Genomic DNA, 17,150 nt, shown 5'->3' on the forward strand with positions numbered 1-17,150 from the left:
TTCTTCCTGATATCCAACCTAAACCTCCCCTGGTGCAGCTTAAGGCTGCTTCCTGGAAGCAGAGCCCGACCTCCCCCGGCTCCCCCCTCCTGTCAGGGAGTTGCAGAGAGTGAGAAGGTCTCCCCTGAGCCTCCTCCTCTCCAGGCTGAGCCCCCCCAGCTCCCTCAGCTGCTCCTCCCAGCACTTGTGCTCCAGACCCTTCCCCAGCCTCGTTGCTCTTCTCTGGACCTGCTCCAGCCCCTCAACATCCTTCCCAAACTGAGGGCCCAGAGCTGGGCACAGCACTCCAGGGGTGGCCTCCCCAGTGCCCAGGGCAGGGCAAGAATCACTTCCCTGCTCCTGCTGCCACACTATTCCTGAGCCAGGCCAGGATCCATTGGCCTCTTGCCCCCCTGGGCACACTCTGGCTCCTGTTCAGCTCCCTGTCCATCCCCACTCCCAGCTCCCTCCCTGCCTGGCTGCTCTCCAGCCACACTGTGCCAGCCTGTGGGGCTCCAGGGGGTAAATCCCAGCTCACAAGGGGGGAGAAAAGGGGGACATGGATGCTTTGGAGGCAAACAGTGCCCAGCCAGGCTGGCTCACCAGGGTGATGACCCCGTACTGCTTCTCCACCTTCCTCCTGAGCTCCCGGAAACAGCCCGTGAGCCGCTCGTGCAGCGGCTTCAGCTGCTCCGTCAGCTTCTCCCCGTGGATCCGGATCCCCTCCGCCAGCAGGGGCATCTGCAGGGAGGGGAAAAACCAAGTCCCAAAAAGATAAATCAGCCCTGCTGCTCCAGGAAGGGGTTTTCATGGAATCAGAGAATCAGCTGGGTTGGAAGGGACCTCTGAGATCATCAAGTCCAACCCTTGGTCCAACCCCACCGTGGTTCCCAGCCCATGGCACTGATGCCACATCCAGGCTCAACACATTCAATGCACTTAAAGGACTTAAATCAACGTGTTTTGGGTTTGAAGAGGCAAAACTAAGCAATGATGAGGCAAGGAAGCTCAGCTACTGACCTGTGGCACTCAAACCCGACAGTGTGAGCTCCAGGTGCTCAAAAATATGACCATTTTCCCCACTTATATCCACGGTTCCAAGGCCAGGTTGGAGCAACCTGGGCTCGTGGAAGGTGTCCCTGCCCATGGCAGGGGGTGTGGAATGAGAGGGGCTTTAAAGTCCACTCCCAACTCAACCCATTCCATGATTCCCTCTTGCCCCCTCAGGTTCCTTATTCTGCTTTGGAAAAATGCCATGTTTCAATGTCAGAGCACCACTTCTCAGCCCCCAGGGCTGTGGGACTGTGAGGTGGCTTTAACCACCCTCTGCTGGGTGGGAATACGTAAAATGTCACAGGATGCCACTGACATCCCAAGAAAACCAGGCAGTTTTCACCTCCCTGAGGGTCAAAACACACCAATTCCAATGGTCACCCCAGCAGGTTTGATGATTTCATAAAGAGGTAACAGACATTTGGACCCTCAGGAGGGAAAAGCCTCCACCATCTTGGCAAATATTCCAGAGTAACACAAAGCACATGGAATATTTTAGGCCACAATTTTAGGATGCAGCAGTTCCCTTAAAATAAAAAGCAACTGGGCACTGTCCAGATTCTCTCTCTAGGAAAGAAATGAGGATGAAAAATCATCTGCCCTCCCTCATGGTGCTCTCCCAGTCCTTCCCCAGTTCCAGACCTGGATGGCAATCTGTTGCTTCAGCAGCTCGATTTTATCTTGATCTTCGGGATGTTCCTGAAGATACTTCTCGGTGAAAAAGGCCTGGAAGCAAAGAGAGAACACGAAAAAGGTGATGCAAACACCACCCTGCTTTCCCAGGGGAAGATCCCTGGGATTCAGAAGCAATTCATTGCCATTATTCCTCATATTATGCCAGATTTTGCCACCTCCCTGCCACCGAGCTGAGGGAAAAAGAACCGGGGTTATTTGTGGAGAAATGGGGGAAAAAAGGGCTTTTTTTGTTTCCATAAATAATAATTTCAGTGGAACATATATTTTAAATTGAGTAAGAAAGGTCTTACTCAATTCCAACTCCCTCCTCATAAACCAGTGTTGATTGGAATAACCCAGGTTACATTAATTCTCCCTTCAATGTGAGGAGTAGACCCAAAATCTTGACTTTTCACCTCAAAAAGCCTCTAGTTTTCAGCAGCCAAGGACACCCCAGACCTGCTCAAAGGTGACCTGCTCCAATTCCCTTCAGCTTTGGGATTTAAGCCCCTAAATCCAACCTTTTCACCTGGGGCTTGTTACAAAGACTCAGTAGAAATATATAAAGCTTCTGCTGAGGTTTGGGCTCAACAAAGCACCTTTAGTCTCCATTTCTGGCTTTACCTTCAATCACCACAACCTGGTTTAAAGCTGAACAAAACCAAATCCACTTTCCTGGACTGAAGCCTTAAAATTGTGCCAATTCCCAGGATGTGCTGCAGTGTCCCACTGGAAAGGATCACAATTCCGGGTCAGAAATGTTTCATTTTCTTTTTTTTGCCTAGATAAAATCCCTAATCATTTTTTAATTTGGCTTTGAAATGCCTCCCTGAACTATTTCAGCCTCTGAATGTGCATTTTTCCTCCTGTGTGCCATTAACTGGACTGTTGGACAAGTGTTTATAGGGTTGGGGAATGATCCCAAAAAGGTTGATGGCAGGAGGAGGTGAGCCTGGGAAAGGGCTGCTGGGGAGCTCCCACAGGAATTGTCTTGAAAGTGTTCAATTATTGCAAGAAAAAAGATGTTAAAAACACAGATTTTGGCTTTTTGGCTCCAATGAAACAATTAAAATTCGAGATTTGAGCCGCCCACAAAAGCCAAGTGTTCTGATCTTCAGCTGAAATAGGAAAATATGAACCAGAAATGAGCATTTCCAGATGTGGTCATGGATACTTTGTGTTTCCTGGTTTTAACTGCTTTCCCACTATCGTAATTCTACACTTTATGTCAACCTTAATTCATAAAAGGGGAGGATTTAGGGCCAAATTCAGCCTGGCAGAGTGTGCAAGTCCTCTGGAACAAGCAGAGTCAGACCCTGGATAAATCAGCCCCTCTCTCATTTAACTTGTGCTCTTCATTCCATGTGACTGCAACACATCTGAGAAGGATCAGACGTGTTTTAACACCATCCCTTCAGTTTAGGGAAATAAGCACTAGATTTTTGGGCTGGGAATGTCCCCAGTAGGTGCTGGGAATCAACAGCTTCAATTAAACATCCCAAAAAAACAAAGAACCAACGCTGGGGTCAGCTGGATAAACCCAGGGAGGAAATAGTGCTTTTTTCCCTGAAATATTTGCTTTTTGCTGCAAAAGACTCCAAATACAGATAATTTGCTGGCAAGAGAAATCCTAATTTTCCTTCACATTAACAATACAAGGGAGAAAGAGCAGTTTCTTTGTCACCTGCACTGTGCTCTGTGCCCCCTGAGACAGGAGCAAGGTTGTTGTCACCCCTGGAAAGGAGGCCCAGGAGAGCTGGATCATCCCCCCCCATGGCAATGCACGGCACCAAAACTAAACACTGCAAAGGTTTTCCACCTTTGCAGGCAGTGGGAATCTCTGCTCTTCGTTCTCTCCTGCTCCTCTCTGAGCTCTGAACACACGGACACGGGATGTGCCGTGGCTGGGGAACAGCTGGAAGCTCAGCTGAACCTCCCAGGTTTCCACCTCAGCACTGCAGAGGTCACGGGGCTGAGCTCCACATCAGAGGAACATGGAATGGTTTGGGTTGGAAGGGATCTTCCAGATCAATTCATTCCGCCCCCGGCTCTGAGCTCCCTGCTTGTGAAGTGACCAGAATTTCCAGGGGTCAAACCTACTGGAAAAGTCGCCTCCTGGAAGCCCAGAGGGGAATTTAACTTGGTCCAGGCTGGTCTCGAGGGGAAGCACCAGGATCTGAGAGCCTCTGAGGGAGGAATGAAACCACGGGAAAGAAACACAACTTCACCTTTTCTCATGGAATGGTTTGGGTGGGAAGGGAACCTAAAGATCCCTAAAACCCCTGCCATGGGCAGGGACACCTTCCACAAGCCCGGGTTGCTCCAAGGGCACTTCCACGGATGGGGCAGCCACAGCTTCTCCGGGCAACCTCTGCCAGGGCCTCCCACCCTCAGAAGGAAGAATTTCCTCCTAACACCTCATCTAAACCTGCACTTCTACAGCTTCAGGCCATTCCCCTTGTCCTGTCCCTCCATCCCTTGTCCCAAGTCCCTCTCCAGCTCTCCTGGAGCCCCTTTAGGCCCTGGAAGGGGCTCTCAGGTCTCCCTGGATCCTTCCCACCCTCACAGCCAAGAATTTCTCCCCACTATCCCTGCCTCTCTCTCCCTATCTCTCCCTGCCCTCTGGCAGTTTGAAGTCATTCCCTGTGTCCTGTCCCTCCATCCCTTGTCCCCAGTCCCTCTCCAGCTCTCCTGGAGCCCCTGGAAGGGCCTCTCAGGTCTTTCCTGGAGCTTTCCCTTCTCCAGGGGAACCCCCCCAGCTCTCCCAGCCTGGCTCCAGAAACCTGGAAGCTCCCTGAGCAAGACCTTTTCGTAGTTGGTGTATCCCCCCATGACGGCCGGGTCCACGATCCCGTTGAGGAGCATGGACAGGGGGTGCACAGGGAGGCTCCGGTCCCAGATGTGCTGCTGGACAATGTTGGTGATCTTCTCGTTGGTCAGCTCCATGGTTTCTATGGCGTTCTCCAAGGGGCTGATCTCTTCCTGAGGAAGACAAAAAAACCAGAATAAACCAGGTTACAATAATAACCATCCTTCCCTGTGAGGGTGGGGAAGGGGTGGGATGGAATTCCCACAGAAGCTGGGTCCTTGGAGTGTCAAAGGACAGGTTGGACAGGGCTTGGAGCAGCCTGGGCTCGTGGAAAGTGTCCCTGCCCATGGCAGGAGGTGGCACTGGATGGGGTTTAAGGTCCCTTCCAACCCAAACCATTGCATGATTCCAGAAGTCTATGATTTATTCCTCCCCACTGAATATAAAATTAAGGAATTTAAGTTACTGATGTGCCACATCCAACGGGGGAAGGACTGGCAATCCTAACTGTTCCAAGGGATTCCTGGAGGGATTGGAGGGCAGGAGATGCAGCCCCACACAGAACTCACCGTGGTGACCTGCTTGACCTCAAACCACTTGAGGATGCCTGGGAATGAATAAGCTGTGGTGTAGGTTGTCCTTTCTATCCACATGGTCTGGTCAAGAGAAGGAAAAAAAATGCCAAGGTGTGAGGAAAATATTGGTCTTGCAATTGAATTCTCCCCCCGTGGAGGGTGAGGCTCCCAGAACCTTGGCAGGACCTTCCCCAACCATTCTCACCTGCACTAAGTGGGAGGGAGCCCCTTGCTGTGCTCTGTGGGCAGCTGGGGCTGCACAGCTCAGTATTGATGGATTTTGATGGATTCTGAATGTTAAAACTCCAGCTCTGGAGCCCCTTGGCACCAACACCTTGGCAAAGATTGTAGTGCCAAGGGCAGCCCCTTTTTTTTTTCTCCTGCCTTTTAATACCAAACCTCCCCGACCATTTTGACAGTTTTGGTCAAAATGCCCCCAAGGAAACAAACAAAAGGCAAAGGACTCACAGCAAACTCGTTGTCTGGATCTTTCTCTCCTTTCCTGACAGGTCTGGAGTGTGTGAATTGCTGCACCTCGTTTGCTCTGTAGTAGCTGGAAAGAAGCAGAGTAAATGCTGAGTTTCCTCACCTCCCACCCTCCTTTGCAGAAATATTCAACTCTTTTCTTCTCACAATGAAGTTTAAACTGGATATTAAATAAATTTACACCAGGCACAAAGGCACTGCAGCCTAAGTTAGTTGGGGAAAGTACAAAGGAAATGTTGAGGGGGAAAAGAAAATGAATTACTTTAGGATCTGTTCAGGAACAGGTTTATCTTTGTAATTAGGTGGCAGGTTCATCACAGGCTTCACAATAAAGCACTGCACATCTGAGCAGCTCTAGTTAAGGATGAAAAACCAGGAATCCTTTTGGGGAAACAGGAGAGCCAGAGAAACACCCTCCCTGTTTTCAGCAAGTGTCAGAATTCCCCACAATTCCCCGTGCTTTTGTTGAGTTTGAAGGAAAATACTAGTTCATCACAAATCCCAGGCATTGTACTGCATCTTGCAGTTTGTAGGATTAAAAGCCCATCAAGATAAGGGTTGTACTTATCCCAGAATCATGGAATGGGTTGGGTTGGAAGGGACCTTAAAGCCCATCCAGTGCCACGGGCAGGGACACCTCCCACTAGCCCAGGTTGCTCCAAGCCCCATCAAACCTGGCCTTGGACACTTCCAAGTATTGAAATTCCCTGGAAGCCTCAGAAATTGCTGATTTCTACTTTGGGAAACAAGAAAAAGGAAAGCAGGATTCTGTCCTGGGTTCTGCTCTTCTCTCTCACCCCCCAGTGATTTATCAGACTCTGCCAGCACAGTGGGGCTTCCCTCCCACTTCTTAAATTAATACATTTTAAACAATTCATAAATCCAACCCAAGAAAAGAACTGGTTTTAATCAAGGAACAGCTACTTCACCTCCAGCTTTTGCACCTGTGAACCACCACAGACATAAAAAAAAAAAATAAATAAATAAAAATCAGTAACAGTATCCCCAAGCACAACAGCTCCTCCAAAATTCTGTTGGAAGGACCACGCTGAGGCTTCACAGGAGGAAAAACCCTGGATGGCAAAGCAAAGCTGAAGGAATTTGACCTCCATTAGCAGATTACTTCTGGGAATCACCTGCCAGCTGCCCTCTGAAGGGGCCCTGTGGGTCAAGGCAGCCCCCACACATCCTTCCCTTCACTGAGGGCACTTCTAAGGAGTGTTTGGGAAGCCAAAGCAAGGTCATCCTGCCCGCTCTGAGGAGCCAGCTGGATCCCTGCCAGAGCTGAGCCCAACCCACATTAGATCAAACTCTGAGCCCGAGCTGATTCCTCCTCTCTCAGGAGAGCTTATTAGCCCGGGCTCTGTGCCAGGATGAGCAGCCACACACTCCCAGTCCCCAACTGGTGCACGACTGGTCTGCTGGAGGCTCCAGGCAAGGCCTGAGACGGTGCCCAGCTCACGGGGCACTGTCAGCAAAGCAAAAGGACCCATTGTTTTATCCCAAAACAGCCACAAAAACAGATCAAACGGAAGGAAAAAAGAGCCCGAGACAAAGGAGGGTAAAAAAGCCTGAATTGAAGGCAAACTACAGAACCATCAAGGTCTGCCTGACACAACACTGAGACTCCTCATCTTCTCAGAAGGTGTTTGGAGGAGGCTGAGAGGAACCTGTCCCAAATCCAAGCTGTGCAGCTGCTCCCCTTCCTCGTGGGGCTGTGCCAGAGCCCCGGAACCAAACACCCCCAAGCTTTTGGTAGAGTTCAGATCTGCATCCAAACTTGTGCAGTTCAGGCTCATCCGGAGCCAAAAACATTAGAGCAAACACAAACAGATGCAAAGGAAGTAGCTGAAACAAAGCAGCAACAGAAGAGGCAGTTTTGATACCGAGTTTGGTCTTGACTGAATTTTAATTTCCTCTGTGGATTCAGTGCTTGGCAGGATTATTGCAAGGGAAGCATCTGGTATCACTGCCTGAGCTGTGCCTCTGTGCACAGGATTTTGAGGCCAAAATGGACCATCAGATGCTCCAGTCTGGCCCAGGAACTTGGTTTTTCCCGCTGTTGGTCTGCCAGGAGCACCCCTGACACTGCCTGGAGTCACCAGCAGGGATGTGAAGCATCTTCACCAGGTTGCACTGGGTCAGGCTCCCAATGAAGAGGATCTCAAGCCTACTGGGGTGCTGGGACACAGCCTGGAGCTCCACCAGCAGAGAGGCAAAAGAAGAAGAATTAAAAAATGGTAAGAATAAAAGACCAATAAGAATAAAAAAAAAATAAGAATAAAACTCAATACAAATAAAAAACTGTACGAATAAAAACCAAGAAGAATAAAAACCAACACAAATAAAAAAACAACAAGAATAAAAAACAAGAACAGAACCCAATACGAATAAAACCCAATACGAATAAAACCCAATATGAATAAAAACAAAAATAAAAAAAAACAAGAATAAAACCCAATAAGAATAAAACTCAATAAGAATAAAACCCAATAAGAATAAAAACAACAATAAAAAACAGTAAGAATAAAAACAACAAGAATAAAAATAGGAATAAAAAACAATAAGAATAAAAATACAAATAAGAATAAAAATATGAATAAAAAACAATAAGAATAAAAATACAAATAAAAATAAGAATAAAAATATGAATAAAAATAAGAATAAAACTAATAAGAATAAGATCTGGGTTTTTTTGATTTTTCTAATTTTTATAAACTTTTAAATATATTTAATATATTATTATATATTATATATTTTATATATATAATATTTTTATATAATATTTATATTTTTTATAATTTTTATAAGTAGTTATATAGCAGAAGTAGATTTTAGAAGTAGCAACCCTGAGTCACTTACCCTTAGCACAGAAACTACACACATCCCCCCACCCCATCACCCCATTCCATGCTCCCATATCATTATCCCCTGAATTCCAGGAGAAAATGTTTAGTCTCTCTTTAAGAGCAGGCCCGTTTGTTTAGAGAACACTTGTACCTTGGCCTGAACTGCAAGAGTACAGTCGAGAACTGGGGGAACCTGAAGAAGATGAAGCTGATGAAGGAGGGGTCTCAAAAAGCCCCCAGCCCCAACTCCCAAGGGGCACGAGCACCGTGAGGGTGGTCCAGGGCAAAAGCCAGTGGGTGGATGAAACCTGGGACTGGACAAGGAATATTCTAAATTGTACCACCTGGACAGAGGAGGAGCCTGTGTCTCGTAATCTCACGCCTCAGAGGCACAAATTAAAATCCTTTTCTCATCTCACCTCCCAAACTAACTTGCCTCGGAGTTTTTTTTTTCCTCCCTGCATTTTCTTTAGGCAACACCTGCAGCCTGTTCAGGGTTCACCCAGACAACAGCTTGGTTAACCCTGACAGCACCAAGCTCTTCTTCCAGCCTGTTTAAATTCCCTGTTACAACTCCAGATATCCCTATTTTTGTGCCTTCCAAGCCCCCCCGGAGCAATGAGCTCCTTGCTTATTATTGCTGGCGACCCATTCCAGGACAGAGGCGGCTCTTGAACGTGCCCAAAACTCATCAGAAGCAAAAGATACGCTGTTTAGGAGAAGCTTTGATGTCTTCCCCTGGAGGGGCAGTGCTGGTCATCTTCTCAGCACTGGGGAACTGGGTCAGCAGCTTCAGGTTGAAGTCCTCCCTCCGCTCGTACTCCTTGCCACGGTAGATAAAGATTTTATTCTGGGGGGAGGAGAGGAAAAAAGAGAATGAGAACGAGCTGCCAAACACCCCCAGGGCAGTCTCAGAGGTCTGGTTCATGGGAAGGGACGGGGTTTAAGCTCGACAGACAGAAGAGGTGAGGGAAGGAATGGGTTGGAGTGAGAGCTCAGCAGCTCTGGGGAGGCAAGGCCTGGCAAAGGGAACCTCAGGTTTGCCTACAAAATACACAGAATCAGAGAGTAGTTTGAATTAGAAGGGACCCTTTGGTTTGAATTAGAAGGGATCCTTTAGTCTGAATTAGAAGGGATCCTTTAGTCTGAATTAGAAGGGATCCTTTGGGTTGAATGAGAATGGATCCTTTGGTCTGAATGAGAAGGGATCCTTTAGTCTGAACTAGAAGGGACCCTTTAGTTTGAATTAGAAGGGATTCTTTAGTCTGAATTAGAAGGGATCATTTAGTCTGAATGAGAAGGGATCCTTTAGTCTGAATGAGAAGGGATCCTTTAGTCTGAATTAGAAGGGATCCTTTAGTCTGAATTAGAAGGGATCCTTTAGTCTGAATTAGAAGGGATCCTTTGGTCTGAATTAAAAGGGATCCTTTGGTTTGAATGAGAAGGGATCCTTTGGTTTGAATGAGAAGGGATCCTTTGGTTTGAATGAGAAGGGATCCTTTATAAGCCATCTAGTCCAACCCCCCTGCAATGAGCAGGGACATCCTCAACTCCATCCCATTGTGTTCATATCCTCACAAACACATCCAGGTGTCACTGAGCTGCCCCTGCTTTCCAGCACCCCAAGAACTCCCACAGGGGCTGGTTTTAAGCGAGAGAACAATTATGCCAAAAAAGTTCTTTAATGCAGGGAGCTGGTCCTTGAGCCCACCGGTGGTGGGAGTGACCTGAGGGACCTCCCTGTGCACAGACAGGAGTTTTCCCTGGCCCATTCCTGACTCCCTTCACTCCATCACCCAAATGTCCAGCCCTGGCAGTTTTGCTTGACAGACCAAACACCAGCCCGAGGTCAATTATTTTTCCAGCCTGTCCACCTGGCTGTGGTGCTTTGTGGAAGGGAAGGACCCAAAAACACGCCCTGGAGGCCAAAGCCTTCTATGCCGTTCCACCACACAGCTCTAATTAAACCCTCTCCTCTTTCACTGAGCTTGGATTCCACTGAAGGCCAGAACTTCAAACAGCTCCAGCCTGAGAATGTAAATATTCCTGCATTTTCAATAATAGCCAGGAATATTCTCTGGCATGCCCATGGGACTCATTCACGCTCAGCACCTGCCTCAGACAAGAAGAACCTTTGCACTTTAATTCCTCTGCGTGGGACAAACTCTCACTGGTGTGCCTGAGCACTGGAATGATCCACGCCTGAAAATCAGGCTGATCCAGGCTGAAAAGCTACAGGATAAATATTTCCCAGGCTAAACATTCCCTAACAGCAACAATCTCATGTCAGAGGGCACCGATACAAAAGGAAGATTCTGTTTAAACCCACGTCAGGACAAACCCTATTGCAACACTCTATTAAAGCTGGGAACACACATAATTCCATCTCTTAATTGTTTTTAGACACTGAAATGCTCTGAAATACTTGAGGGATTTAGATGTGTCAGTGACACGCAAAGGAAAAGGAGTTTGGCATCGAATTCTCTTGGTATCTGTGGAAAAGTTGGGATTTTTGGGGTCCCCAGCACTGCAGGAAGGGAGTGTTGAGGAATTCTTACCCGGAGGAAAGAGGGGAAACCCTGCCCATAGTATCCAACAGCAAAGTACTCTGGCTGAGGCCTCATTGCTTTCATGATATTCTCATAAAAAGTAGCTCTTTTTTTCTGGAAAATAAAAAAAAAGTAACTCTTTTTTTCTGGAAAAAAATAGGGTTTTTTTCTGGGAAAAAAACCACAACCTCTTTTTTTCTGGAAAATAATAAAAAATAAAAAGTAGCTCTTTTTTTTCTGGAAAATAAAAAAAAGTAATTCTTTTTTTTCTAGAAGACAAAAAAACCACCCCACTTTTTCCCTCTGGACACTGCCAGGCTGGAGCTCCCAGCAGCTCTCCCTGACAATGCATTTTACAATTTGCCTTTTGGATCCACTCTCTGCTGCTTGTCCATTTACTTGATTAAATATTTGGTTTGTCTGGACCAGAACCAACTTCATTTCCTGGTTTGCAGACGTTGAGAACGATGCCATGGCTTTTAGGATTCCAGAAGGATACTTGAAATCCTTAACTGCCTGAAAGCCAATTAAATATAAATATATTCTGAAGCTGAGCAGACACAAATGGTGACAAATGTCAGAGAACTGGCAGAAGTAAAACTGGGCAGATGATCCTCCTGTGAAAGAACATAAAGACCATCTGGTTCCACCTTTAATTACTAAAAAATATAATTCAGGACCAAGAGGATTCTGTAGTTCTGTGTTTTCACACAGCAGTTTTACCACAGAAGTAACGAGGTGATGAGATTTAGGGAGCCTGAAAAAACACCTTGCAAATGTTGCTTTATTTGATTAACAGCAAGAACTCTAAACATCTGCCCATGGTACTGTCCTGCTAATTAGGAGGTCAAAACCTACTTAAAAAACTTAAAAAAAACATTATTCTAATATTAAAAACTTTACAAAGCCATGGAGGTTACGTTGGTTTGTTTGTCTTTCAACATAAAGGTATTTTAGGCTTATGCTGCTCAACAATATTAATTTAAACAGTTGGTTTGCCTTTAACATAAAAGTATTTTAGGCTTATGCTGCTCAACAATATTAATTTAAACAGTTGGTTTGCCTTTAACATAAATGTATTTTAGGCTTATGCTGCTCAATAATATTAATTTAAACAGTTGGTTTGCCTTTAACATAAACGTATTTTAGGCTTATGCTGCTCAACAACATTAATTTAAGCAGTCCAGGGTTATGTTGCTTTGCTTGTCTTTGACATAAATGTATTTTAGGCTAATCCTGCCCACCAAGATTAATCCAAGCAGCGAGCAGCCTGCTGAAAAAAGAGGAAAAAAAGTCTTACCAGGAGATTCCCAAGCCCTTCATAATCAAAGACCTTGTTTTCATACATGTCAGCCAACTCCTTGCTCAGCTGGATGGCTTTTTCCCACATCTCCACGGAGGGTGAAGGGAGGCAGGAGGGAGAAGAAGAGCACAAATAACATAAAAGACTCAGTTAAAAGCATCCCTGAGCACAGACAGGTGAACAGAAGTGCAGCTGATTTCCAGCCAGGCAGGGCTTTCATGCCCTGCCAGCTCTCCCCCAGCCCCTGGGATGTGCATTTTTGGCAGTTACAGTCAGAGAGCTGCTCATCTGTGGATCTGAAAGGCATTTACAGAGCGAGGTTTCCACTGGAATCCCGACAGGGAAAACTCAGGCACAGGGAGGTGCAAGGACAAGTCTAAACAGGGAAGAGAAGCCCAGGTGGTCTCTTCCTACAGCAGCACTTCAGCAGCTTCCTTGGCTTTGTCTCATCCCAGAATCACGGGATGGTTTGGGTGGGAAGGGATCTCAGAGATCATTTAATTCCACCCCCACACTGCTCCAACCCCCGGCCTTGGAACCTTCAGGGATGGGGCAGCCACAGCCTCTCTGGGAATTCCATCCCAGCCCCTCACAGGGAACAATTCCTTCCCACTACCCAACTTAAACCTCTCATCTTTCACCTTAAATCCACCCTAAGGAGACATTCAGCCCTGGCAGAAGCACCTCTCCAAAGTGCAGGGCCAGGATCAGCAGACAGTGCCAAAAACCTGACAGACATTCCCCAGGAAAAGAAGGAAAACCCCTCCAGTTTTCTCTCACACCCAGCATCCTGAACAGGCTTCGTTTTCCAGCTGCTCCTCAACCAACAAGGGAACAGCAGGTTCCAGCACCACCAGGACAAACACGCTGCTCGTGCCACAGCACTAAGCCAGGCCTAAGCTTCAAAAGCCTGGGGTGGGATCACACCAGCTCTTACCCCATCACCAACCTCAACCAGTGACATCCACTGAGCCAAGGACTGACCAGTGAGCAAACACTAAATAAAGTAAATTTTGGAGCCAGGATTTGCTGCCAGAGCAGGGCCAGACACTCACTTTGCCCCTGTCGAAGAAGGAGATGATTTCTTGGTAGAGTTTTTCCTTGAGCTCCTGCTGGGAGTAGACGTAGAAGCTGTCCCTCTGCATGAGGTGGGGGGCACAGGGCTTCTCAGACCACTGCACAGAGGGAGAAAGGGGAAAAAAGTGCTCATTTTCAGATGAATTAATCCCTCCAGTGGCTCTCACAGGGCTGCATTCAAGACAAGTCATCATCAGTGCAAAGGAAGCTTTGCAGTGATATAAGCTGAGGCATCTTCTCCCAGCTCCCAATTATTAGTAATAATTGATATTAATAATGTTTCATTTTATTCGTTCCACTGCTGTGCAATTGGAAAAATTCACGGCGCTCCTTAATGACCTTTGTGATGCAAAGTCAGTTAAGAAAAAAAAGGGGCAGAAAAAAGGAATTGTTTATTCTGAGCTGTTTGTACTTTGTTTAGAACCCTAAACCCTGGCGGTGGGAATTAAAACTGGGTTTAGTGGGATACCTGGAGCAGCTCTGCATGGAGCAGCAGGGTATAAGCTGCCTCTGTGAAGTTCTCACAGTCCGTGTGCAGGTCCCGGAGTTTATAGAGATACCTGGAGAAAGGAAAAGCTGCTGTGCCTTGATGGGAAGGAATCCTGTGTCCGTGTACAGAACACCAAGGGAACCCAGGCTTTGGGCAGGATTATGGAGGGAAACAACCCACCTGATATAAATGTCCTCTCGCTTCTTCTCCTTATAAAAGTTCTGCCAACAGTAGAAAAAGTCAAACTTACAACATAAAACACCAGGGATTTGCATAATTATCCCCAGACAGGTAACTTGAGCATCAGTTTTAGATGTTTTTAAGATGTTTAGTGCCATTTTGGCTGCTTAGAGCCATAAATCCCTGGTTTAGATGTATTAAAGAACTTTGCTGTTAGGATATGTTGCACATATCCCTGTAACCATCCTTTTAACACAAGGTGGGGTCACCATCACCTCCAGAAAAGGGGCAAATCACACAAAGTGACTTGTCCAGAGCTCTTGGCAGCGGAACAGGGACCCAAACTATGCACTAGGCATCTTTCCTGCCTCTGTTTCAGGGCTCCAGATTATCATCTGGCCAAGGATCAGCCCCATGACTCGATTTTGGACTGTACCCCTTCCTACGTTCACAGCTCGAGAGCCTGACTTGGGCACATCATTAACCAGAACCAGCCCAAAGAACGAATCCAAATCACCCCCCCAAACAAAAACCAATCCCTTTAGGATCCCCCAAATAACCCCAAGTCCTTCAGGATGCCCAGCAGCCAGGTGAGGAGTGCAGGCCCAGCCTCCCCCCTACCAGCACGTTGACGGTGCAGCTCATGCGGTTCTCCTTGCTCTCGTCGTGCATGATGGTCCTGTAGTCCAGCAGGTTCTCCAGCAGGCTGCTGACCAGCAGGGCAAACACCTCCCCGGGGGCAGCCAGGTATTTGTGCTTCCTACAGTGCTCCAGGAGCCTGCAGGGACACCCCAGGACAGCTCAGTTATGGTTCCAAGTGGTGCTAAATCGAATTTCGGGGTCAGCGCTGAACACCCACCCCTGAGAGACCCAGGTCAGGCAGGTCAAAACATGATTAGTTGAGCAAAAAAAAGGGGTTCTTGGTGCTAAAAGTTCTGATTTCTGATTTAATTTTGAGCCTGCTCTTCTCAAGCTTTTGCACTTTGGCACCTGACTGTGAGTTTTGGCCTCCCAGTTTAGGGCAAGTTGCTGCTGCAGAATAAACCCCTCGTTTTTTGGGCACTAAAATAGCTGCGCTGCCTCCCACCTCAGTGGAACAATGAATTAGGGTTTCTTTGCACTAGAAAAACAGCCAAATAAGCTGTAAAAAAAGGGTCTCCGTGCCCTGCATAAAACTTACAGTTTCTCCAGCAGGATCTTGTACTGCTCATCCCCTCGGCCGCCCTCCACCTCCTGGTCCAGCTTGGTGATCAGCTCGTTTTCAAACTGAAAAGGCAAAAAAAACCCCCTCAATTAAATAGGGAGCAGCTCTCAGGGGTGTGAGCTGAGCACCAGCAACGCTCCTGGCTGGTGTTTCTGACCCCACCCCACCATCACACACTGGTTTTACAGCCCAAGGGAGAGGATCCTTCCACTGCTGGAGCAGAATAAAAAGGGGAAGAGGCCAAAATGACAAGAGTGGAGCAAGGAGATAAAAGTCCTCCCTCTCTCATCCTACAAAGTCATGCTCTGGTGTCACACTCCTCCTTTCTCCCCATCCACCAGCAGATCTGTTCTGCAGGATGGAGAAGTTTCCAGCTCACAGAACTCACCCTAAAGGAGCCAAAGTGCCACCACCACTTGATTCCAACTAAATGAAGAAGTGAAAGCTGCTCAGTTAGTAAAAACTGGGGTATTTATTCCTACTTTTGGGGGATGAGTGGCTCTGAAGTGCTCCCACTTCCAGAACAACCAAAGTGCCACCACCATCACAAACGCTGGTGTTCCCAATTAAACCAACTTCTCATGGGGCCAGAACCAAGTCCTGGGGGATCATCCACACCCTGTGATGTGCAGGGCAAGGAAACAGTCTCACTCTTAACTGTTCCCACTATAGAAATATATATTTCATACATTTTTTTAATACCTATGTATATTAATATACATAGATATATCTATATCATGTATATATATATAATATATATAATATATACATAATATATAAATATATATATAATATATACATAATATATAAATATATATAATATATACATAATATATATAAAAAATATATATATATATATAGCACTGGGAAAAAAATATATAAAAATATATAAAATAAAATAAATACCACAATGGAATAAATAAATAAATATCAATTTGTCTGCAGCACAGCTGCAGTGTCCCCACCTGCCAGGTGAGATGGGAATGCCTGGTATTCCCAAGGGAAAGCTGGAAGAGTAAATCCTTAAAAGCTGCAGTGAAAACTCAGCCTCAGGGCAAAAGTGAAGCTCCTTTTCCTTCCTTACTTGCTGGTGCTTCCCAGCAGCAATAAAAGGCAACTTTTGGAGAAACTATCCCAGGGTTGGAACTCAGGGATCCAGATCCTGCTTCCTGCTCTTCTTTTTACCTGTGGAACCTCAAGCAAACCCTCTCTGTCCCTATATCCCTGTTCTCCCTTCCAGAATTATTCCAAAATGTGGCGTGTGTTGTGAGTGACTGAGGGATTAATCAGCATTTAAGCAACCCCAAAATCCTCACAGCAATTTTCTCTATAGCAACTTATATTTACAGCCCAAAATCTGTCCTGGGGGGAATTTATATTGTTATTATAAAGGTGAAGAAACAGACATTTTTTTAACCTACTATTTTAAGGTCCCCAAATTGCTTCCCAATTTAGATGTGTAGATATGTATTACATTGCACATATATATATTATATTGCATCTATACTGTATTATATTGCATATATTGTATTTTCTTGCCTTGCACATGTACAGATATTGTACATTTATGGTGTTCCCTTACCATGTGGAAGTTCCTGTTCCCACTGAAGTTGAACTCACACTGCATCATGTCAAAGAAGATGGGAATTGTTGCTTTCCTGAGCTCAGGCTCTGGCACCAGGGTGACCTCCAGGATTGGCCCCACCATGGCTGGAATGAACTTTATCTTGTGGGGACCTGCAAGAAAACTGAAGTCAGACACATCCAAGGGCAGGATCTGGATGTCCAAGGGCAGGATCTGGATGTCCAAGGGCAGGATCTGGACGTCCAAGGGCAGGATCTGGACATCCAAGGGCAGGATCTGGACGTCCAAGGGCAGGATCTGGACGTCCAATGGCAGGATCTGGACGTCCAAGGTCAG

The 17,150-nt window shown here is 46.5% G+C and overlaps 1 protein-coding gene across 1 annotated transcript in view; it reads right to left on the minus strand.

The window, feature by feature from the left end:
* The window catches only part of DOCK5 (dedicator of cytokinesis 5), a 69,196-nt gene that overhangs the window by 12,374 nt on the left and 39,672 nt on the right, over positions 1–17,150 (minus strand). Inside the window, exons 32-46 of the mRNA XM_017827313.1 lie at positions 16,812–16,966; positions 15,206–15,291; positions 14,647–14,803; positions 14,026–14,066; positions 13,825–13,915; positions 13,334–13,453; positions 12,276–12,365; positions 10,985–11,089; positions 9,135–9,276; positions 5,840–5,921; positions 5,560–5,644; positions 5,086–5,172; positions 4,513–4,689; positions 1,675–1,758; positions 583–720 (exon numbers count right to left, since the gene is read on the minus strand). Coding sequence (XP_017682802.1) covers positions 583–720; positions 1,675–1,758; positions 4,513–4,689; positions 5,086–5,172; positions 5,560–5,644; positions 5,840–5,921; positions 9,135–9,276; positions 10,985–11,089; positions 12,276–12,365; positions 13,334–13,453; positions 13,825–13,915; positions 14,026–14,066; positions 14,647–14,803; positions 15,206–15,291; positions 16,812–16,966 — 1,640 coding nt within the window. The remainder of the gene's footprint in view (positions 1–582; positions 721–1,674; positions 1,759–4,512; positions 4,690–5,085; positions 5,173–5,559; positions 5,645–5,839; positions 5,922–9,134; positions 9,277–10,984; positions 11,090–12,275; positions 12,366–13,333; positions 13,454–13,824; positions 13,916–14,025; positions 14,067–14,646; positions 14,804–15,205; positions 15,292–16,811; positions 16,967–17,150) is intronic.

This window comes from Lepidothrix coronata, unplaced genomic scaffold, assembly GCF_001604755.1.
Source record: "Lepidothrix coronata isolate B3197 unplaced genomic scaffold, Lepidothrix_coronata-1.0 Scaffold137, whole genome shotgun sequence".
NCBI classification, from domain to species: Eukaryota; Metazoa; Chordata; class Aves; order Passeriformes; family Pipridae; genus Lepidothrix; species Lepidothrix coronata.